The sequence below is a fragment of the Bacillus rossius genome, chromosome 1 (assembly GCF_032445375.1).
Source record: "Bacillus rossius redtenbacheri isolate Brsri chromosome 1, Brsri_v3, whole genome shotgun sequence".
Classification (NCBI taxonomy): domain Eukaryota; kingdom Metazoa; phylum Arthropoda; class Insecta; order Phasmatodea; family Bacillidae; genus Bacillus; species Bacillus rossius.
In genome coordinates, this window is record NC_086330.1 from 99497984 (window position 1) to 99522502 (window position 24519).

General features: G+C 34.7%; 1 protein-coding gene across 1 annotated transcript in view; it reads right to left on the minus strand.

The window, feature by feature from the left end:
• Nucleotides 1–776: 776 nt before the first annotated feature.
• Nucleotides 777–24519, minus strand: part of LOC134540643 (probable deoxyhypusine synthase) — a 34174-nt gene continuing 10431 nt past the window's right edge. Inside the window, exons 5-8 of the mRNA XM_063383509.1 lie at nucleotides 19673–19865; nucleotides 16047–16150; nucleotides 11430–11555; nucleotides 777–2522 (exon numbers count right to left, since the gene is read on the minus strand). Coding sequence (XP_063239579.1) covers nucleotides 2424–2522; nucleotides 11430–11555; nucleotides 16047–16150; nucleotides 19673–19865 — 522 coding nt within the window. The 3' untranslated portion in view covers nucleotides 777–2423. The remainder of the gene's footprint in view (nucleotides 2523–11429; nucleotides 11556–16046; nucleotides 16151–19672; nucleotides 19866–24519) is intronic.

Consider the following 24519-nt stretch of genomic DNA (forward strand, 5'->3'; position numbering starts at 1 on the left):
TAACTTAGTTGAAGTGTTACTATGGTAATATGCTGCTGATAATCATTTTAGTAAGTTAAAATTTATTTTTCCATGATTTTGAGTGTGCTGTAGAAGGGGTCGGCCTATTTTCGGACCAATACGGTACTTACATGGGAAAATAATGCCTTTCTCTTTGTAGACTGCAAAAAAAAAGTTTTATGGCTAAGAATTTTATAGACATTTTTTACTGTAATGGCACAGTTTCTCGATAATTTTCATTCTCTAACAATCACAAAAATGCATAGATCAACATTTATTTTCTGGTACTGTAAGACTGTATCTCAAACAAAATGTTCACTGTATTTGCTTCACCAAACTCTCCTAACATCCTGTCATTTAGTCAAAAACTCAAAATTAACACTGCGGTGGCCAACTTAGATTTGTTTCGGTAGAGGTATTTAATAATTATGTAGTCAATCTTGGGTGACATTTGCTCAAGAGATGTTTGCAAAAAGCAATGCACTGCTGTCCATACATCATGGCAGAGGGCCAATTTTCTGAAGTGTTAATTGTTAAACTTATGGACTTTTAAGGTGGTTTATATTTTACAACATGAAAAAATATACACATCATAGCATATTTTTAGCACAATAAACTGCCAAGTTCCATTCTTAACGCTTTTTCCAGCACTGATAAAGAGAATTACAGAATTTGAAAATTTTTCAGTTTAAAGGCAAAGAAACTGCCTACTTTACTTTACTCTATTTTACTTTATTTAGCTGTCCAAATCCTCAAAATTTTGAGGGTTTTGGAAGGCTGGTTAAAATTTAAAAAAAAAAAAAAAAAAAAGTACTGTACAAAAATTACAAATCTATAATATTGGGATTTTTTTGATTTTTGTAAATTCGACTTTCTTAGTCAGGTGCTGCAATTGCAATGTCTTCCCAATCGGGGGAGGGGCCACTACATCGATTGCTAATGTCCTGGCCTGTGGATCATGGGCTGGGGAACCCCGTGCTAGCATGCACTAAGTACTCTAATTGTCTAATGTAACCCCGAGACTAGATATGAGAGATGATGAAAATATCAGAAAAGATAAATCTAACTTTATCAGGAGTAGGCATGTTGGCAGGTCATGAATATCTAGTGGCTGGAAAAATTAGCATTTTTTTTCTTCCAAAATTAGTATCTAATTTTTTTCAAAATTTGTTTTTTTTTAACAGTTTTTTCTTCCTATTATTTAAAATTAAGCATCTATTTTTCTTACCCAAAATAAGCATCTTTTTTTTTAATTTGCATCTATTACTTTATAGGTTAGTATCTATAATTGTGAAATTTGAATTTTTAATGTAACTTATTTAAATCATAATATTTACATTCCTAATTTTTGAAAACTAATTATTCATAAACACAAAGGCCTACAAAGGCCTACAAATAAAATTCTATTTCAGTTTTTAGCAAAAAAAAAATGGTTGTTCGTGGCTTTCTAGACTGAAACCAAATATTAAATTGCAAGTTTAAATAGTAATTCACAAATCAATGCAATTAATGGGATTGGGTTTATATTTTGAAGTTAGGATGCAAATAACTTGGCTGCATCACAAATACATGGCAATAAGATGAAGTATGGTCACAAAAACTAGTGTAGAGAACAATAACTATAAAATCACCTCATGATTCAAGTATAACATTTGGGGGAATGCCAAATACCTGTAATATTACTGTGGTTTACTCCACACTCCAGCTAAAGCAAAATGCAAGAGTGAATCAGCCAACTGTACACCTTTCGTCAGAGAGACAAGAAGATCTGCAGCAAAGATGGTGGACCTGTTGTGTTTGTGTATTAACTGAAGTACTGATATGCCTTACATGACAAACATGAATGAAAAAATTTAATAATGCATGTGCATGTGTCCCAGACAAACTGCAAATTACAAATATAAGGTATGTTATGTCACTGAAAGTCTACAAGACAAGGTTGTTTCTCCCTAGTGTGAAATAACACATTTTTTAAAAATGTGTGGCACTTCACAACAGATATTTAACAAATTATTTGACATTTTAACTAATTTAGCTGAAAAACAAGAAGCATTAATTTATCAAATTAGCAAAAATAGCATTTATGATAAAAGTTACAAAAAAAATATAGCATCTCTAGTAAGATGCTAATTTTTCCAGCCCCTATGAATAGCAATGATAAAGGACAATCATGACTACTAGTCCATGGTGAAGAAAACATATTTACAGCGTTTAAAAAACCAGTTCAGTTTTTTAAAAATATAATATTTTACAAAATCAATATTAAGTGCAAAAAATTAAGTAAAATTAATTCTAAGTTATAATGATGAATACAATGCTCATTTACACAATAAAATGTGATGTACACAAAAATAATAGATTCACCATGCAGAAGTGGTAAGCGGTAACCAAAGATAATTTCATATTCACAGATCTTGAAAAGTTCACACTTCCGACTCCGCCTTTGTTTTAGACGCATGATGATATTTTGCAAAAGTTTCACCGACAAGTAGAGGAAATACTAGAGATGCTTCCCCATATATCTGAAAATGTAAAAACAATGGACAGAGTTAGTAAAAGTATTGCATAAAATAAGCTTAAATTAAAGTGTAATGTACGCTGGGCTTCAGATAAACACTCAAAAAATTAATAAGTAAAAAAATAATGCCTTCGAAGCATCAGCCCACAAACAAAAAACAACAATTATTATCACAGAGGTGCCCAGACGTCGTACAAAGGAATTCAGCTTATAACCTACTTGAAACTCTAGGAGGCTATGTGGATCGAGGATGAGTAATAATGAAATAACAAGAATGCTGGTTTGATTTATATAACTGCCCTTTTACAAAAATTATTTACTTAGCTTTTTCTTTTCTTTTATCTTTATCTTTAAGTACACATGTATTAAAATACATTAATTACAAACAGAAGGGAGCCCCGGGGCAACAAAATACATATAAAAGTAAAACAACCATATCTCTTAAACTTGACCCTGGTTTTACATGAGCTCGCAGGCTCAAAAGAAAGACAATTTCATTTTGTTTTTAATTTGCTTTTGAAATGAATTTAACCCAATCCTATGTCCTGAAAACTGGCGGTCCTGGCACTGGAGGTTTCTGTAGATTAAAGTCCAGAAGAATTCAATTTATGAAGAAACTGGTATGTCGACCGGCGTGGGGAGAAAACTTTTGAGAGCATGAACCCAATCACGGACTGCTAATTTTGGCAGTGAAGTTCCATTCTAATTCTTGAACCCCGCCCAAAACAGCGGGGTGAAGTCACGTTAGCAGGCTCCAGGAGTAGAGCAGGCAACTCCCGGTGCGGAAGTCCGCGGTAGCCATGACGAGAAAGGTAAAAAAAATAATTTAGATCATAAAAACTAGCACGGGCAGCCAAATATAAAACTAAGAAAAATAAGGCATCTATGCCTTGACGTTCGAGACTACATGACGTAGTCTCAAGTCTTGGAAGTAATACTAAGGTGGACTCTCGCGAATCGCGACGTGTGGTCCGTACTGTCCAGATGCTGCCCGCCGAATGTTCAAAAATGGCTTCGGCACACCAAATTGAAGAAAGTTACTGCGCCTATCCAAGGAAGGGGGGGGGGGGGGGGGGGGGTGATGGCCCGAAGGTATCCGAAGATGCCCGAAGGGGCGAAGCAGACTGCAAAGCGCTCACCAGGGTCGCGGGTGAACTAAGGTCTCAATCGCACCGCAACTGCTTCCAAAGTCGATTATGACAAGCTGTCGCTTATGGGAGGGATGAGTAGTGCGCTCTGGCGGCCAAGATGAGAAACGGGGCTTGGGGTAGTGTTCGCTAGCACGAAAAGTCATACTGTTACAGGGAGAAAACGTGATGCAAACTGCTGCGATAACCAATCTTCAGCAAAAGTATCTAATTGGGCCTGTGAACAAGCGCAGGTGCACTGGGTTGCACAAGATCACATCGGAGAGTACAGTAATGGAATCAAAATTAAATTAAATTAAAAATGCAACTTTATTTTTTGATTCCTTCTTTAAAAATGAAAATTTAAACTTAGAATTCAAACTTGTGCCCAAAAATTATGATAAACGGCACAAAATTTCCCTTTAAATAATGCAGTTCTTTAAGATGAGCAGAATTATTCATTCACTTTTAAACATTATCATTTGAAAACTAATGCAGCATATAATTTCAAAAAAGAGCCAAAAAAATTCATTTGATAATATAACTTTTTTAAGAATGCATACCAGCAAGTTTGATAATTAAGTGCCTAGAATGCTAGAAGTTACACATACTCATCACATGAACAAATATTTCATAGTTGAAATAAACTTGTAAACTAACTGTCAAGGAAAAAACTGCCCTTATTACCATATTACCTAATAACATAACTGTCAAGTCACCAAGATGATCACTTTAAGTAATTAAGTAACCTGCCTAGTCAGGGGTGTATTTGTGCTAATGAGGCAGAATGATAAGTGCTACACTCACTAGTGCTTATAGTGTGGTATCTCCTCTAAGCACAAGGATCTGAACTGGCGTGCAGTCTTCCATCCTCTGCTCTCATTGCTAAATGCTTTTCAGAAACAAAACATCACTCGGATATCTGGAGCAGTTATCAAATTGCATGATTTCTTCTGAAGCTCTGCACAATGTACGTAGGCACAGGTATGTGGAACCCTTAAGGCTGTATGACCCAAAAATTTTTATTATTGATTATAATCTGAAAATATTGTTTACATATAAATGAATTTTAACGTGTGAAGAATTTACTCTAAAACTGATAGTTTTTGAGATATGTGAGCTTAAAGTTTAGTTTTGTAACACTTCTTGCAGTATGGATATCCAAACCTTTTTGATGAAATTTGCTCATTTTTGGTATAGAGCGAGTTATATATGTGCACTACTGAATAATATCATTCAAAATTTTCAAAAATTGACTAGTGGTATTTGTGCATGGTCATAAAATTAGCTAATTTAATTTTAATATAAAAGCTCCAAAAATTCACTTAAAATAAAATCCAATATAGTTGTGCGATACCTACAACCATATACTTTTATAAGAAACAATTAAAAGTCTGATATTTGTAACAGTACTGCAGATCCATATCACAACATGAATGCATGTTTTTTGTTCGCCTGGAATTCCAAAATATATCGGATGCAACCCGCTACCCACTTGGCGCCGCCGCGAAGTCTGGCTGAGCATTAGCTTTCCCACCCCACCCCCCTACCCCACCCCTGGAGCGAGCAGGTGAACAGCTTGGCTGCCAGCCGCAGGGTTGCCGGACCTCAGCTGCCCTCCGCCCTGGGCTGGCTTCGCCTACCTGACTGTCGCGTTCGCGTGGTGAACAAATGCCAATACGCGGGTGGCGAGTTTAGTACAAACAAGTGCTGGTTTTAGATGCAGGCTTTGTCAGTCTTGGAAAATTAATCGTACTGTTTTACATTCACTGATTTTTCTTGCAACAATGGCTCCCCAGAAATTAAGGAGTGGCAAACGATATTTAAAAACTAAAAGAAACATGTCATAAGCAATAAAACAATACCAAGCTGCTCAGCGATTGTTGCTTGAAAATGCAGGTGGTTTGGAAGAAATCCAGCCAGATTCATCAATTAGTTCGGCAGAATCTGGCCATCAAGTCCGGGAAGAATTTCAGAAAGTGTATTTTATTTACAGTATGGGTGAAATAAATTTTTGCTTGCATTTTAGTACAATTTTACAATTTTTAATGAAAATTCATATATATACGTATATATTTTAATGTGTATATTTGTTTAAAAATGTGTTCTCATGCATATATTGTGTGTGTAATGTAGGCGTGAGTACGTATGTGTATGTTTGTTTGTCCAGTCGTTTGGTCTGTAGTTAGAACATCCCAACTTGCTTACTGCCTGAGTTGAAAATGTTTTCGATTGAGATTTGGTGTTATATATCCTTTCATTCACGTGTCACGTAAGGCAATCGCAGGATCACCTTATCAAGAAAACCTTAGGTGTTTTTGCGGTTTCCAACCACACCCTTAACTGATGTTACCAAGCTCACAATTCAGCTAAGGATATCATCATCTTATTCTTCTTCATCATGATATTCATCATCATTAATTTAATAGTCATCTGAAAGTAAAACATTCTCATGAACTCATGTTTGTATTCATATAGGATATGAGTGTACGTTAATATTTATAGTATGTTATTTATATATCTGTAGTACTTTAATATTTATAAACATGTGTATAGGTTACAAGTAGTCCTTCATTCAAATATGTTGAAGAGTGGAATTTTGTACACATAGGGGTATATATGTTTGTTTATGTGTATGCATGTACATATGAATGTTTGTGTATGTGTCGGGCATGAATTATTGAAGTATTACTTCCAAATGTGTTTGGAAAGTAATTAATTAGGCTAAACTTGTTTATCTGGTAAATGTATAGATGATAGGAAACAAATATTTTATTTTGTATGTTGAAACGAAGGGTTACAACAAAAACATGGGAGATAAAGTAAGTTTATCAATTAGCAGAGTTTCTCACCGAAATATTTGTGACGAAGAGACCTCCATGATTATAAAGGGCCTAGGAAAACTTTGCTACTGCTTGGTGCTAATGAACGATAACAAGTCGGAAACACTTATTGGTGTTGTTTCCTCGGGATATAGCGTAATGTACTTGTCCGGTTCAAACACCGAAGACAAAGTATAAGTGACGTTAACACAAAAACTCAAACATATGCAAACCTTTTAAAATTTTAAAGAATGTGTCATACTTCCAACACAAAGAACACTTAACTTAAAATTATAAATTTACACGTGGTACTTGGTTCTTCCCGCCGTATTTATAAACCGCGGGTGTTCTATTATACAACCAATCAAAAATTATTTTTAAAACTACATATTTTTTAAATAGATGCAAATATTTGAATACATAATTTGGCAAAAATAATTTTGTTATAAGAACATGGAAGTTTGTATATGATTATAATACATTGGTTTACATAAATGTTTCTAAAATCGTTAGGAGCAATAATGATGACTAAGTTTTAAATATTCACATTAAAACATGTAGATTTTTATTAGTAATAATTAGTAGTGGCACAATGAGAAAGACAAGAAACTAACCATGCATCTGTGGCTGTGACTCACAGTGAATTATAGGGTTTCAGAGAACCAACGTCAAAATTTTTGTGTTATGTCAGCTACTTTAAGTGACATTGTTATTCTAAAAGCATGCATAGATTTTAACTGGCTATTAAAAATTTGCTAAGGGGCCAGCGTATGTATTAATTTTCAAACAATTCCATTCAAATTAAACCAACCAGCATTCACCACAGAAAGGAAACACAGTAGTTTAGTAGATGATTTCTAAAGAAAACATTGAAAATCTTAGCTAAACAGTTTATCTAGCACATGCTTATAACTCTGTTGTCACAACTACTACATGCAAAAACCTCGACAAATATTTTAAGAATTTGCTACTTGAGTGATGTAAATTAATATGTATAAGTAACATATGAGTAGTTTTAAATGTAGCATTCTATACTTGGGGTAGAAATAATGTGTCTAGAAACAATAAAAACATTATGGGAGCTAATAATTTTAGTTACTTCATATACCTAGATTCAACCTTGCTGGATTTTATCATGAGTATCAGAAAACATGATTATGTGTTACACCGAAGGAAAAAAAAATTATGGACATAGATTAAGCTTTACTTCTTTGAGACAATTAACATAATAAAGTAATGTAACTGTAATTTTCAGTTTTTAGGTTCGCTGAATTTGATTTTAATCAAAGTTAGTTCATTGCTTTATTTAAATTTATATTATACTCTCCGCGGATGTATAGAGATAGTCGTAAACAACAAATATTTATCATTATAAAAATTATTTTAAAATATTCACAAAATGGTTATATTCTAAGCTTTATAAGATACTAAATAATTTAAATAGTTTATACATAACAGGTGGACACGTAACTGTAAATTTTAAAAATATTTTTTTTTCCATATTTATCAATAACAAATGGAAATATATGAGGTTTTTTTAAATTTATATATAGTTTAATCTGTTAATAAATCCTTCATAAAACACAAATAGAGCAAAAACTTAATTATGTTGTAATATTAGTTTGATGTGATGTATAATAAAAGAAAGATATAATGTTATCTAAGTCTCAAGTTAAATGCTAGTTTGCCAACCTGTACTAACCAAACATTATCATTTTCATAAAGTGCTTGAGTAAAATATTTTTAAAAATATTTTAAGTGGAAGCCATTAAAATAAATATTTTACCAAAATGTGTTTCAAAAAATTAGTAGATCAAGTTTATAGAATTAAATTCTGCATAGACTTATACTTGCATAGACAAGCTGAAAGGAATTTTCTCATTTCCGTTATCTTGGAAGTAAGCTCAAAAGAGCGCGGTTTATTCTTTACGGCTTATGGGCTGAATATTATGTATATTGAGTGCTCACGAACATTTCAGAGAGCAAAAAGTTAGTTTGTAGCATATTATTTTTTGTGTTGTGCTGTTCTTGTGGTTAACCAAAATTTTCACTGTGTTCTTTGCTAACTAGTATTGATATTTTGAATGCAATGGATTTATCATAAAATAGAAATAAGCAGTACCAATTACATTACCAATTACCAGATAGGTTTGGGGTTCTGTACTTGATGATCTTTCTGCTTTATACTGTAGTGGACATAAGGGGGACCTAAGATATTGTTACGAACGTGAGCAAGGCCGCGACACATGCAGGTGCACAGCTGGCTGACATCATGTGGCCATGCAACATGAGACGTTCCGCGCGCACCTGGGTCGCCGCTTCCCCTCCCTCAAACCCTCAGCTCCCCGCGCGGCGCTGTTAGTTTGACATCCGAAACCTGACAGCTGCGGAGTTACGCGAGCCGCCGACACGTGTTTCGAGAGATTTCTGTCGTCGGGTCGGCGCGGAATGATGCTACTGGCCCCGGCCGCTCTCTTGAGTTCTGGAATTGCGCCTGGGCCTATTTATATTCCCGGGACGCCGGCCTCCGAGGTCAGTTCAGTCGGGAGTTCTCCCGCAGCAGAGTTCTCAGGGCGATAGTGCCGCGGGTGCGGCAGAGCGGCAAAGTCCTTAGATGAAGGTTCCAGGGCAGGGAGTGAGTGAGGGAGTTCAGCCAGGAGTTCTCCCGCGGCGGAGTTTCCGGGGCGATAGTGCCGCGGGTGCGGCAGAGTGGCGAAGTCCTTGGACAAAGGTTCCAGGGCAGAGAGTTCAGTTCCGGGCGATAGTGTCGTGGGCGCGGCGGAGTCCTGATCAACGTTCCGAGCGAGGCGTCGAGTGGGTCCTCGGCGAAGGCAAGTGCGGCGGCGGCGGCGGCGGCGGAGTGCAGCGACGGAGTCCCGCGGCAGAGATCCACGAGGGGTGCTGCAGCGAGAGTTGCGCAAGAGGTGCGGCCCAGCGAGGTGTGTGGATTGTAAGAAACAAGTGACTGGGGAAGTAACATTTTTTTAAGTGCAATTGATTATTTGCCATTTTAGAAGATTATTTGTAAGTGACATAAGTAGTGGCCATCAATAAAACTGTGTGTGATAAAAGTCTAATTGGGCTATCCTTTTACGAACCCGGTAAATCGTAACAATATTAAGCTAAATACACGCTTTCTACCAAAAAATAATTTGTCGGATTACTTCTGAAGCTCCAAAAAATTAATTTACTCAAACTGTTACTCTGACAATCTGAAAGGATTTGTTTTATGTGTCTTATAATTTTGTTGGCATGACTTTTTCTCACTAAATAAACACTTCAGTTATGTTAAAATCTTTTTGTTGGGGCGATATATTTCTATGTCCATTGTGCACCTTAGGTTGCCGAAAGTTGCCAAATGGAATCTCATACAAAAAACCTCTATCTTGACATAATTAAGAAAAGCTGACCTGTGTTTTGTAGTTAATAGTTTGTTAAAAATTAGTAGGGGCATGCATATGGTACATGTGGTACATATGGTACATGTGGTACATGTGGTACATGTGGTACATATGGTACATATGGTACATATGGTGCATGTCTGTTGCAATTTTTGTGCAGTATGGATAAGGAAACCTAAATGAAATAAATAACCTAAAATTCTTGGATTTAAAGGTAATGCTGCTGGCTATTGTGTGGTATGGATAAAATTCTTCCAGAAAAATATATTTAATTATAGTTAGCCTTTTAAAAAAAAAATTCTGATGGTTTTACTCAGGGGTGCCCACAAGGGGGGGGTAACGACGCAGACTGTGTCATTAAAATTTCAGGGGGGGAGGGGTGGTTAAAAGACGAGAAAGATGTATATATTATTTACATAATTATAGCTTCTAATATGAAAATACGTTTCTGGTGCTTTGATAATTGAAAGATATCTTGTAAATCAAATTGGCAACCCCGCACTTTCCTCAACAAAAGCAGTTTGGCATCTGTCGGTTCAGGATGGAAATATTACCTGATATGACCAAAATTATTATTAGAAAATCAGTTTTAATTAATGCAAAATGTGATAAAATATAATACTAAAAAAGTATAATATTATAAAATAATTGAGTAAATCATTGAGAAAATGGCATAAAAAAATTCGGGGGGGGGGGGGGGGGGGCGAATCATTAGGTTAGGGGGGGTGAGTCATAGTGTTTGGGGGGGGGGGGCACCTCTGTTTTACTTTTAAAGCCAGATAAAATTTAATATTTTTTTTCTGAAAGAAATTAAACCATATCAAAGAGCAGCCAATAAAATAGACTATACACCTAAAAAGTTATAGCTTTAAAATCAATTTCATTCTACTAATCCATATTGCACAAGAACATTAAAAAAATACAACTCTGCTGGCTAATTATGCAAAAATTATTCTATATATACATTTTTTTTTCATTTCGTGAAAGTTCAGTAACTCAAAAAGTTGGCAAGTTTAACCATGTGGAACGTAAATATAAAATAATAACCTGTAATGGGACATACATCCTTAAGGATGCCGCCTACCCGGGCACACACATGGTGCGCAGAGCTTCAGGAAAAACAATGTGATTTCAAAACTATTAAGCTATACGAGTGGGGTCTGTTTACGAAAAGCATTTAAGAATTCGCTGAGGGCCAAAAAGTACTTTTGATTTCCGATTAAGTTTTAAAACTGTATTTTTAGAAGAGTTAAAATGGCTAAAAAGTGTGTTTTCAGAGTAAATTTTAGGCATTAAAGAACCGATAGAGATTCTTGAAAGCACTTAAAGGGACTTTATCTTCATTTCTTTGCCTAATAATGTTATGGTCACCGCTAAAATTTCACAGTTGTCTTATGCATGACAAGAAGACTGCACGCCAGTTCTGAGCCTAGAAGCATCAGCGAGCGTACAGGTTATCATCCCGCATCACTAACACACATACACCCCAACCAGACAGGCCCTTTAAGAAACCGATATTCGCGCAACCCTTAACTTAAAATATAATATTTTCAAAGCTAACCTTAACAGGACGGGATTCTTTCCTGATCTTGCCCCAGGATATTGCCTCGTCGGGCCGGGCCCCACTGTCGCTGCCGTCAAACTCCGAGGCTGTGTTGATGAACACAGAGAAGTCTGCACCATTCCTCTGAACAGAACATACATCATTGACAGCTAAAATACAGTACTATAAAACTAGTACTAATGTGCACCATGCATTAAAATTATACTTCTAACACCCTTCAAACAAAAAAATGTGTAACAATCTAACAATGATTTGTCCTCTTTCATAACCAATGGGCAGGAACAAGATTTTACAGTTTTATTTTAAGGTCAAAATTATTTTTAAAACGTGAAATTTCGGTGTTATTGTTTTAAATCATTGTTATTATTCATAAAAACATGGAACTAAACACTATTCAAAACTTATTTTACCAAAAAAAGTCATATCTTGACTGACACATGATGTATTTTGTAGCACTGCAGGACCCTGCTATCTCCAGCTTTTATGAGCATTTTTTGATACTTGTGTTTTGTGATTCAGATGGCTCAGCAGATTACAAGTATATATGTAGTGACCTAGGCCATAGTGACCTAGTTCTTCGTACTTGTATTTTATGAGTCAAAATAATGTTGTAATTAGTTTTTATATTTAATTATTTTATTTAGAAAAGACTTTTAACTATATTTTTACTGATTTTCACTTTGCTAGGTTAATATTATTTAAATTTCTTTTTCAGTACTTATTTGATTTCAATGTTGTTTTTATGCCTATATTTTACATTTGTATTTACTTGGAAGCTATAATTATGTTACTGGAACATTGTGTACAGTGTTGGTATAAGAAAGAAGGGCGACCAGGTTAGTCATCATGAGGTCGTGGTACTGAACGGTCACGTTAAAGTGATGGCTATAAAATAATATAATAATTTAGCTGAGAAGCAATTTTCATGGCTGCAGTATGGGCGGCGTTGATTTGTAAAATTATTTTGACATTTAATTTAGAATTCATTGACTGCAGTCATTGATGTTAAACCTGCGAGACTTAAAAATTTGATTTTAGTTGTTCCAACGACACAGTCCTTGGCTTGTATCGTGAGTTCACGTGAAAGATGGGATTTTAATCCAGTATAATAAATCTTACTTTTATCAGACACTTCAGTACCATTTCAAAGAAAATTGTTACATTAAAGCAATGAACTTTTTTTTGTGATGTGTTGTGGATAATCTGAAACAGTGTTGTAGTGTGAAGATGGTGGCCATTGTGAGTTGTGGATTTTTGTCAAGTGTTAATAAAAAGCAGTAAAACCCAATTTTGGTCCGAGAGTCTATATTTTCATCATAGGGGTGTGCGAATATTCGAAATTGCAAATATTTGTGCGAATCAAATATTTGATTCGATTCACATTCAAAACCATATTAGGTATTTGAAATTTTCAAATATTCTAAAGTTTTCGAATGTATTAATACACTAGAATACCGCCAATGCGACCCCCCTCTGATGCATCCATTCCGTTTATACGACCGTTTTTTGAGAAACAGTGAAAAATTTTAGCAGAGAAAGTCGAATATTTGAGTAAAATCGGCTGAAAAACAAGTCTGTTACACTTTGTTGGGCGCTATGTGTTCACGTTTATCTTGGCGAGAGCTGTACTGTAAGCAGGCAGGCATACAAAAGATGGCTAAAAATAGATACCACCCCTCTAGACTGTCCACCCGGCAGTGTCTAGACGAGCTCAGCGCGTCCACTCACACGAAAAGCAGTCTCAGCTGTCATGTTATCTTACCCGCCTCCACGAAAAGCCGCTGTGGTAGCTTCTGCGAGAACGTAAGAAACTCGTCCGGCCAGACTGGCGGTAGCGGAGGCTTGACGTCATACTTGACGTGACGTGACGCTTACCTCTCCCATACCCTGCTAATTCAAGCTCATCCCTCCCAGAGCCACAAACCATGTAAAAACACCCCCCCCCCCCCCTTTTCCATCTAACATTTCAACACATTCCCTCCCTTATTTCAACCTTCTGCGTTGAAAAACTGTCAGCATCCTCCTTCCCACCCACACAGCGTGCGACAAAAGCCAGGTTGTATAGTCCATTCTTGGTAAAATAAATATTTTTAGGGGCTTATACGACTGTCCTTCGCCGTTAATAAATACTTTATAAGTTAAGTTATTATGATACAATTTGTTTATTAGTCACACAGCAGTTTCTGCTGAAAAATCACTAATACCTCGAATTTTATTGAATAGAAAAATTTAGCAGGGCCGTAAATATATTTTACTGCATAGTTACTTATCCAACTGAATTCCAACGTGTTTTTATTCTTTTTTTTACGCTGCGAAGGGACGTGGAAAAGATAATTGCTTGAGCTGTCAAAATAAACATCGCTGACGGCAAGGGCAGGAGCGCATCCTGTCGGTCTGTCGCTGTGATTATCTACTCCAAAAACATGTCACAGCATTTCAGGATAGCATTGTTCTTATATATTTTGTTTATAGCCGAATGTTTTCTACCTGATCCACACAAGTTCCTTCGCCACGTTTTGAACGAAGATAACCACCAGCCGGCTAGCATAGCCGAACTCGCGTGACGCGAATTCACTTAGCGCGAGTATTTATCGGAACCTATTGTTCGGGGTATGCGAGTCCGAGGTGTAATATGAATTTAAACAGTTGTCTTTTTTACACCATAGACTATTTGAATATGAAATCTATGCGAACAAAGGCGTTTTAATGTATTTGGATATATTTGGGGGGGGGGGGAAAGGGGGGGGGGAAATTGGCCCGAATTCTCTATTGCGACCATGCCGTTTATAAGTCTGTTTTTCCCGGAAACCGTGAGGGGTCGCATCAGCAGGATTCTACTATATTACTTTTTTTTTGACAAAACGTGTGATACAATAATATGTCGAACCTCAAGAAATCATTTTCCGAGAAACTTAATAGAAGGAAAAAAAACTGTAAGCGGACCTTTACTTACATCAAATTTTAGGTTAGGTAAATGGGCATACTGAGAACAATTAAAGCCAATGTAGCATGAAAATTGAAAATTATCATAAATGCTTACGATTTTACTGCAAACTTTCCGTGATGTGTAGCATAATTAATTTATTATATCCAGTTGTCCTTAGCACAATTTTTGGGCGAGCCATGTTTGTGCCATATAAAAGTGTAAAACTATTTAAAACAATGCCAGCGCATCAGTTTTCACCTTTAAAAACTAATGCACACATACTCTTTGGTCACCATTCTATTAATTTTACTAATACAAATCTAGAGAAATTTTTTTAACGATAGAAAAGTAAATACAGCGGCCATCATGGCTACAGCAAAAAAGAAAACGTGTCCGTTTGTGTTGATGGCCAGCAGGGTGGCCCATGGCCAGAGAATTGTGTTGCTAGAATTGCTCCAGCGCAATCGCTTTTTAAACTACTGAGAATGTTACATAAATAATTAGATAAAATTAAAAAGACAAGATAAACAAAATTCATTAAAAATTATTTTGCCTTGACACGTTTGATTCCAAAAGACTCTGAGTACGGAATATTGACCATGGTTACGAACAGTTGTAATAAACAACTCTTCGATATATCGATTGGTAATAGCTTGACTATTTACTGCCGAGAATAAAACTGATACATCGAAGATCTGTTTACTTTCATAAACTTTTTTTTTTTAATTTTCAGAAGAAGAAATGAAGTTCAGAACATTGTTTTTCTGCTTCTGTGAACATTGTCACTTCCAAGAGGCAATGCTTGGATCCAGAACATGTAAAGGAATTGGTCTTTTTGTACTGCAATTTACGTAATGTTGATGGCAAGGTGTAGGCTTGGCTTTTTATGAAGACATTTCTATACATATCACTGATTGTGTTTTATTACTAAACCATTAGAAGAGACATAAAAATTTACATGTTACTTGAGTAATAAAAATGTATTTAAAGCTAAAGAACATTACTCTTTTAAACAACAATTTATAATATGCCAAATTTTGACTAATTATTCAGATTTATACCTAGAACTTAATTAGAAATTATTCACAAATTATTCGCTATTCGCAAATATTTGCAATTATTTGATTCACATTGAAAAAGTCACATTTGCACAGCCCTACATTTAAAGCAACATTTTACAAAATTTGAACAATATTTTCAAACCCAACTAATTCTTCAAGTGTTTTTCTGTATGTATGTGCAATCCAAACCTATGTTGAGTTAAGCGTAGGTCTGGATTGTAGCAATTCATACAATAATAAACTCATTAATAACATAATAAGCATGACTAGAACAGAACTACTCATTGTTACATGATGTAGTGACATGCACTGCAGTGGTATTTCAGTTTAATCATAATTTACCATGTAATCTTCTCCCTAACAATGTAATGGGCAATAATCATTTAAGAAAACAAATTGTTCCATAGGAAATAAAATATCTATCAACTTGTATGTACTTCTGCAGTAAACAAGAAAAAATACATCACACAAAGTCACTTTTAACAAATAGAAAAATTGTGGGTGTAGATATTGGTAATAGAGGACAAAATCTGACAGAGCATTGTAGGTGCATTTTTACTCAATGGTAACTGAAAACCAATAATTTCCAAATCCTGAATTAGCCATTTTTGTTTGTGCCAAACTTACCATCAAGTTTGCGTTGCAGACATGGTGTTTTATCAAGCCACCTCCTATGATGATCATCCCAGAGTGCTTAGCTTTTATCGCCATGGTGTTTATTCGACGAACATCTGCCAGATGAGAATGGGAAAAAAAATGCAACATGAAGTATTTATCAAGACTCTTGAAGATTCTCACATCAACAGAAAACAATACTGTATGAGCTAATACATGAAGATAATTAACTAAAATACACTACAGTGACATTCACTACCTGTATTAGTATTTTCTTTACATCAGATAGAAGATAAAGCATGTACTGAAGTAAGACACTATGCTCACATTCGAAAATAATTTAGGAATCAAGTTTTACCATTACACCACGTAAGAAAAATGTGATCTCAGACACATTTTAAGTGGTTAGGTACTATAATTTCAGTGCAGTTCTTAAAATTTTTTCTCTACAGTAAAATTCTGTATAAAATTACAAAATAGCCATTATTATATAACAGTAATAATTTTAACATTTCTCCAGTTATGACATTTTCCTTCTAATAAAGTTCAAACTATCTTACCCTTTACCTAAAAACTAGTGATGGTTCAAATCCCAATTTTCTCGAATCTGAACCTTAGAGTGCCTCAAATCCATCCCTTGAATCTGAATTTAGTTTTCAAGAGTCAACTGTAGCCACACCTACTGGGATACAACTTAAAATCAACATAAACAAGGGGTTGTGGTAGTACGACCACGACAGTGGTGCGCTCGTGCTGCAAGAAATGAAGTCAAAAAAATGTGAAATAACAAGCAAGCCAATTTATTAGTAACAATGCATATAATGCATATAATATGCATATAATAATTTGATTCCCGCGGGAATACACAGATACAAGTTAAAACAATGGTGCGATAAATGGGGCAAGCTGACGACGCGTTTAACGTAGCACAATCATATGGGCCGCTAGACAACAACAAGAAAGAAAGAAAGAAATTACACTTACAATTACATACAATTACTATTACCGTTATGACGCGGCTTGACAAGAAGTGTCCAAAGCCATCATGGCATGCCCATATACAACCGCAGAAAAACACTGTTACATAAGCTACCGGTAGTACTCGGCGTGAGCAAAAGAAACTAAAGCAAAGAAATAGACTAAGCAATGACCTGAAGGGTCCAAGATGACTTACAAGCATTAGTAAACATGGCAAAAATCCAAAAGTGAAAGCGCGGCCACAACGCGCCAGCAAGAATAAGAGAACATACTAATTACTGAAAATTACAGAAGATAAGTTTCACAGCCGACTACATACCAACGCGACGCCAGCCCCAAGTGACAGCCTTCGTGTTAAATGACCGGAAGACTGTGGCAAATAGCCTGGGTGCCGAGGTTATATAGGCCGGGAACAATACAAGGCAGAGTGCGCTGGTGGCGTGGTGGGGAAGGGAGGAAGAGGGGGGAGGGGGTAGGAAGGGGAAGTCGGAGAGGAAGGGGAAAGGAGGAGAGGGGAGGGGAAAGGAAGGGAAGGAATGCTAAGCAGTGCCCGCACTGCTTCACAACAATGAAATAATGTACAATAAATAAAAATTTTAAAAAATAGTATAAAATGTTTCTTCATAGCACTTCTTTGTTTCTGAAATGGTTAACTACATTTTAAATTTGTAATTCCTAATGATTTTACAGTATTTTAAATGTCACTCAACCTATTTTACAATATTACATTATTATATTTATACCTAAATTAACTATTTGATAAAATGAAAAACTACTTGAAGTACCACAATGCCATCTAGAAGTACCACTATGCCATCTTGAAGAATGATTTGAAAACATACCCGGAAATTAAGAAAAAAATGTTTTCAAGGGTCTCCCCCCTACCTACACACTGAAACAAGGCTTTTCTTAAGAATAACTGATTTTTTTTTTTTTTTTTTTTTTTCAAAATAAAAACAGTTTTGGGTTTCAGAAACTATCTCAAAATGAAATCATCATCTTCTTAAATTCATGCAAAAAAATGTAATAACTTACTGTTGAATCACTCAAACATGTGGAAGGTACTAAATGAAGCAGTACACCAACTCTAAGCACAGCACAAAGAGAAATTTATCACATTTGTAGTGTTCATAAATAAAATTGAAGAGCTCTGTAGTAAAAAATAAATTACAGATATATTGGAATAACTTTGTAATTGAAATTTGTTTCCTGTGTTAAAAATCTATGACCTTCCACGTGGCATTTTCAGAAATGGTGTCAATCAACTCACATAAATAGCTATGTTACACACGAAACTTTTTTTTTCCCAAGAAATTGCTGAGAAATTTTGAAAAAAACTTTAAAAACATAAGAAATTTTGTTGTTATCCACAAATTTTGCGCTTAGCCATATTTTTTGGGTCCCCTTAATATGGCACCCTATACATTTATATTAGTTTCATGAACTAAGTTTTTCAAATGAGTACATGATATGTAGTTAATTAACTTAATACAAAAACATTAAAAGAGTAATATTTTGGAGAACGGTATTAGAATAATTGCATAAATAAACATAAATAAGCCTAGTAGACTTTTACCAATGTTGAATTTAATTTACTAGTATTTTTAATTCAATATTTTTCTTATGATCTTTTTCCTCGAATCACAAATTTTTCGAATACTGGAGATTCGGTGGGATTCGAGGATTCGACCAGCACAATGCTACTAAAAACTCATTATGATCTGACATTTCAAAAAGTTATCCTTAGTCTTTTGTGGACCACAGTAACCGAGTAGTCAGATCGTTCACCTCCCAACAAGGCAATCTGAATTCAATTTAAGTTGCTGTTCAATCCAGATATTTTTTTCACAAGTGGATAGTCTGTTGGTCAATGCAGTGTACGGTGGGTTTTCTCGTAGTGATCCAGTTCCCCCACCCATTCACTCCAGCAATGCTTCTCTCACATATTACCAACCCTCACCATCTCTAAGAACCCTGATGTCTGCAGAACTGTACGCCAAAATTCATTCATTTATTTATTCTTAAGAAAATGAAGAGTTTTACTACCCTGAAATCTAGGGAACTGCAAATATTTATTGAAAATTTGTATGTAATTAAGAATGAATTATTTAATATCCTAATTTACATTTCAAAAACAAATATTTTTTTATTATTTCTCACTGATGAGCAAAGCAAGTGAGACTCATAAACAATTAATTATATTTAAACAATTAAATTTAAAAAATGTAACATTTAAGAAGCCAAGATCAATTCAGATATTTTTATTTTTTTTCTGTGACATAATACATACATGCTTTTGAATATGTAATAAATAATCCATTGTTATAATTCAAATAAGAAAAAATTTAATCAATTACAAATTAAAAAATTTAAATGGTTTAAGAAAATGCATATCCAGGTTTTAAATTTTCTTGTAACTTAACACCACTCAATTATGGTTCATTTACAAACAAATCTCTCTTTTTTCATTTTACTGTATTTTGATTTAATAGTTCTCAGACTTCTGTGAAGTGTGAAAAACATAGTATCACTGTGTGTTCAAATTTGATTGGAAAAATATTTTATATTTACGAGTGATTGGAAATGTTTCGAATGTAAATGTGGAAAACAGGACGCACGGAAGCTCCTGGAAGCAGGGGTTCCGACTGGCAAGCCCTCACCTTGGATGATGTCCAGCACGAGGCCCGGGCTGCGGTGCGAGTGGAAGAACAGCATGTCCCCCATGCTGCCGTCCGTGATGGCGGGGCTGAACACCGGGATCTTGTTCCTCGCCGCCCAGTAGCAGATCGAGTCGGGGTTGTCTATCTCCTCGCCCAGCTTGGCCACCATCTTGGACGGTGTCCACAGCGTGCCCTGCCCGACCACCACACACTCTTACACTCTAGTTGTCCCAACACTGTTGCCAGATTTATACTACTACCCGTCTTGTTAACATTAAAAACATTTTTTGTATAGCATCATTATTTAGAATAAGGTAAGAGGTTTTTTTTTTTTTTTAACTTTATTATTTGTTGATTTTTCTGAGACCGTACTTTAACGTCTAAAGACAGTATCATTACAATTGGGCATTCTGAAAGAAAAATAATTCAATGCTAGATACCAATTTTTATTTCACAGGCGAAACAATTTGTAGCAGTCAGTCTATATTAATAACAAAGGCTTTTCATACAATTACATGCTCAAAAGAGCAAAAATAGGTGCAAACAAGAAGTCTTTCAACTACTTCTCCTCAGAAAAAAAAAATTTCATATTAGTAGATGATGCTCTTTGATGAAAACAACAAAAAAAGTGTGTTTCCAAAATTTTCATTTCAAATTTTTCTTAAAAAAATACAATGAGCACATACATTTTTAAAATTTTTCATTATATTAACAAAGTTTTGTCTAAATCATTTGTATGGCGTATGTCTGGCAATAAAGCACTCAGAAATAAGGACAGTCCTAAAGGCAGAAATTGTGCACTGGAAAGATAGAGTTAATGCCCAGTTTAGGCCAAAGAGAATACTAGTTTTTTGATTTTGATGTGAAGCGAATGTCAAACAAATGTTTAAAATAATCGTCAAGTCAGATTAATTTTCGAATATTGTTCTCAGCAAGACTGTAAACTTATAATAAAATACTGGATTGAAATAAATAAATATATAAATAAATATATATATAATTTTTTTTTTTTTAACCTTTGTAATGTTTGAATTGATTAAATAACTAAACAAGTGGGCCTTATATATAACACCATTCAATAAAAATTATAAACTAATCATGCATAGTATTATTATTGAGCCCTCATTAAAACCAATGTTAGTACCACATTAACATACTTTTAAATAATCAATTTTATAGGTGCAAAACATATACAACACTATATATATATATATATATATATATATATATATATATATATATATATATATATATATATATATATATATATATTCATGAGCGAATCTTAAGCTTAAATGTTTTAAAGATTGTAAACAAATGCTTCGCTTCATAACAGACACATAGCTTTGCATCACAATCAAAGCTTCAAATAAAACGAATAGCAAATTTTCTGGTGAAGACAAATCAAATATTAAAAAGGGCTATCATTGATTTGCTTAGTCAAAGCTTCACACAGACCTAACCCACTTAAAATCACATGCAATTTAAGGATGAGACATACTATAGATAGGGCCTTCGCTGTGCTTATTGTACACTAACAATTCCATCTCTACCAAAATAAAGTCAATGTGACTTGCAAACAAACTGTAATTTTTTTTCTATGATTTTTTTTGACTTTAACGGCATTTTAGCATCGAGGAAACCATTTTACAAATGTTTTTTAATAAAAATGCAAATCAACAAATGTTACACCATCAAGTTGGTGTCCTTGTTTCTTTAATATGCGCTCATCATTTTACGTTGTATGTGTGGCCCGGCTAAGCACACAGAGAAACCTTAACAAAAGACAAACAATGTTCTTTAGGAATTTTTCATTACGATGGTTGCGTTCTACGTTGTTTTTTTTAGTTATAATTTTAATTTGGAAATAAAAGAGTTTGTTAAATTACCTTTGTTATTTCTTTCCAAAAAAAATGTTTTTTCTCATAGTTACATGGCATCAGTACACAATTTTACATATGAATTTAGTTCGAAAGCTTTGTTACTTGCACAGTTTTTTGTTTTTTCTTATACAAATTTTTACGAGGTCTTTGAATTTTGATAGGATGAGGTCCAAATACATACCACAGCCCCATACATCTTGCCGTTGATGGTCGAGGATTCTTGTCACTCGCCAAAAAAAAAAATATTTTATTAATGTCCCTTGGTTAACTACATAACTCAAGGTACCGTCGATCGCGGACCGGAATCACGCGAAGTCGGGCCGATGCCGACGCCTAGGGCCTGAATTTCCAATTAAATTGTTGGAAAATAAAGAATTTAGGTTAACAAAAAAAAACAAAAATGCAGCCTGGCCCCAGCCCTTAGGCGTAAAGTTGTCCCTTAGTAACTTTCCATAATATGGCGTGAGTTGCCGACGACATAACCGGGTTCAGCGACGATCGAGCAACAAGTGGCTTGGTCAACGAGACTACCTTCCCTTGTAAAGGTGAAGACAAGGGAGGTAACCCAGTGGGCCAACTGACCAATCAGAGCACAGAATTCAGAAACATGACCATATAAGGAAATTCGGACGGGCGCATCACTCCATGCCAGGGCTCGCCCTGATTGGCTGGCTAGTGGTAGCCTCTAGAGAACCTTCCCAACGGTCGCTACAGCTGTGCGTCCATGTGACGCGTAAATCCCAAACACGCATTTACAAGGTGAAAAATAACTTTCTGGCGCCAGTGTGTCGAGCCTGTCCGCTCTTCCTTCTGTACCTTCCAGACTATTCTCGAAATATTACACTAGCAATATCCAATAGAATTTAGAATTACCCAACAAATTTAAATACAATGCTCAAAATTTTGTAATCAAAGTTGAAATTCATACCGTATTAGAAATTTTAGTTTAAAAATTAGGTCCTGTAAAATTATAGTCTACACTGCTTTAAACAAAACAATTACTGAAATTAATTATTAAATATAAAAATTAATTATTATGAACTGGAGTTAATCCACAAATTAATAATTAAGTATTTCAAGGAAATAAGTATTTTAAGGCTTTCCGTGAAATTTAACCAAAGTAATTAATAACAATTCTTAACAGATCTGAACCATTATCCTTATCTACCTATTAAAAAATTATTATCCTTCATACCAAAGTTATTCTTAATCAATATTCTTATGACCCAAAAAAATATATGTATATAACAAATCCTCATTGTGCAATGCTACAATCATAAGCTCATTGTGTTTTGCAAAGGCCTGTCTGATTTATTTAAAATTATATATAAGATGCATTATTAAATAATGTGTAAAGATATCAAAAGACATCAGTAAAAGTTTATCTTTAAAAACCACCATTTATGATAAGTTTTGTGTAACTATGTGTGTTTGAATGTAACAGTTGATTCTTTGAAGTCAATCATTAATAAAAGAAATAGCACATTCATATTTCCATTATTTATAGCTACCACTAAAAAAAAAGAGCCAATTTGTGTGTAGATTATTAGATGAGCATTTACATAAAATACCTAATATGATTTTAGTAGTCAGAAATGGTTATGTATTGTGAAACAAATAGGTTAGCGTTAGCCTAACATTCTTGGTTTAAGATCAGCAACAAACAAAATCTTTATCATCAAATAAATTTTTTTTAAAATCATTTTTTTTGTTATGAATATCCAGGCATAGAAATACATATTAGACAATATTTTATGAAAACTTATAAATGTATTAAACCAGACCTAGATAGGTACTGATATCATTCCGGATGAAACTTAATTTATTAGGTTTTATACTGTGTGGTTGGTAGGTAGTGTCAGAATAGTTTGTGGCCGAATTCAGAAAAAAAACATAAGGAAATATGTTTAACCTGGGAATCTCTATTTACTTTTATGCTCCTTGTTCTTAACTCTATGAGCTCGCAATATGATTTACGAAACATCTTATTGGATAGTTAACTAGTTTCCTAAACTAGTGTTTCTCAACCGCCAAGCTGTAACCTGGTACAAGCCATGGAACATTTCAGACCGGGTCTCAATCATCATAATCAGGGTGTAAAAAAAAGGTGGTACAGATATACAGTATAATTTTCATTACAAAAAACCTAAAAACCCCACAGTTTAGTACATGATAGTGAAAGTACATTATAATAAACTGTTACTATTATTAAATGGAAAACATATTGTACGGATGTAAAATTATACAAATAAAGTTGAGAAATCCTGATATACTTTAATAATGAAATTTCACTATAAATTTTTTGAGCTTCTTAACATGTATTTTTAAAATAGTTTCTTCTGGTCTTATTTAAATACTCTATTAGTATTTTGGTAAATCATGTTTCTTTGTCCACTATTTTACCATTTATGTTTTCAATATCTTTACACCAGTGAATTTGAGCAAAATTTAATGCTAGTCAAATAGGCCGCTGGGTTCTTCAGGTTGGAAACCACTGTAATATAATATAAATTTTCCTTAACATGCAAAATATCATACAAGTAATAATTTTTTTTATTTATGTCTTGAGCAGTATAGGAAGGTGTAATCTGCAGTAACAGGTACATACTACATATTGGCACTATCAGAGCTGATTCAAAATCCATATCGGTCCATTGAAAAGTGTGTAAAAAAAACACAAATGTTTACACATTTTGCTGCAATGCATAGACCATAGAGGCTACACACAAGGCCTCTAGGATTATACTGGGCTCTGAACCTCTTAAGACCCAGACTCAGAGGTCGAAATTTTGAGTCACACCCAAAAGGTGGGGGGAAGGAGGGCCCTAAGGATCAAAACGCACTCTTTAAAAGAGTTGTTCCATGGCATGTTAATGGTAAATGCACTACAATGGCAGTGTTCCCACTCTCTTATTTCAGTCAATTTCCCTGAGTTTTACCTGTCTCATCAGTTATCTAACAAAC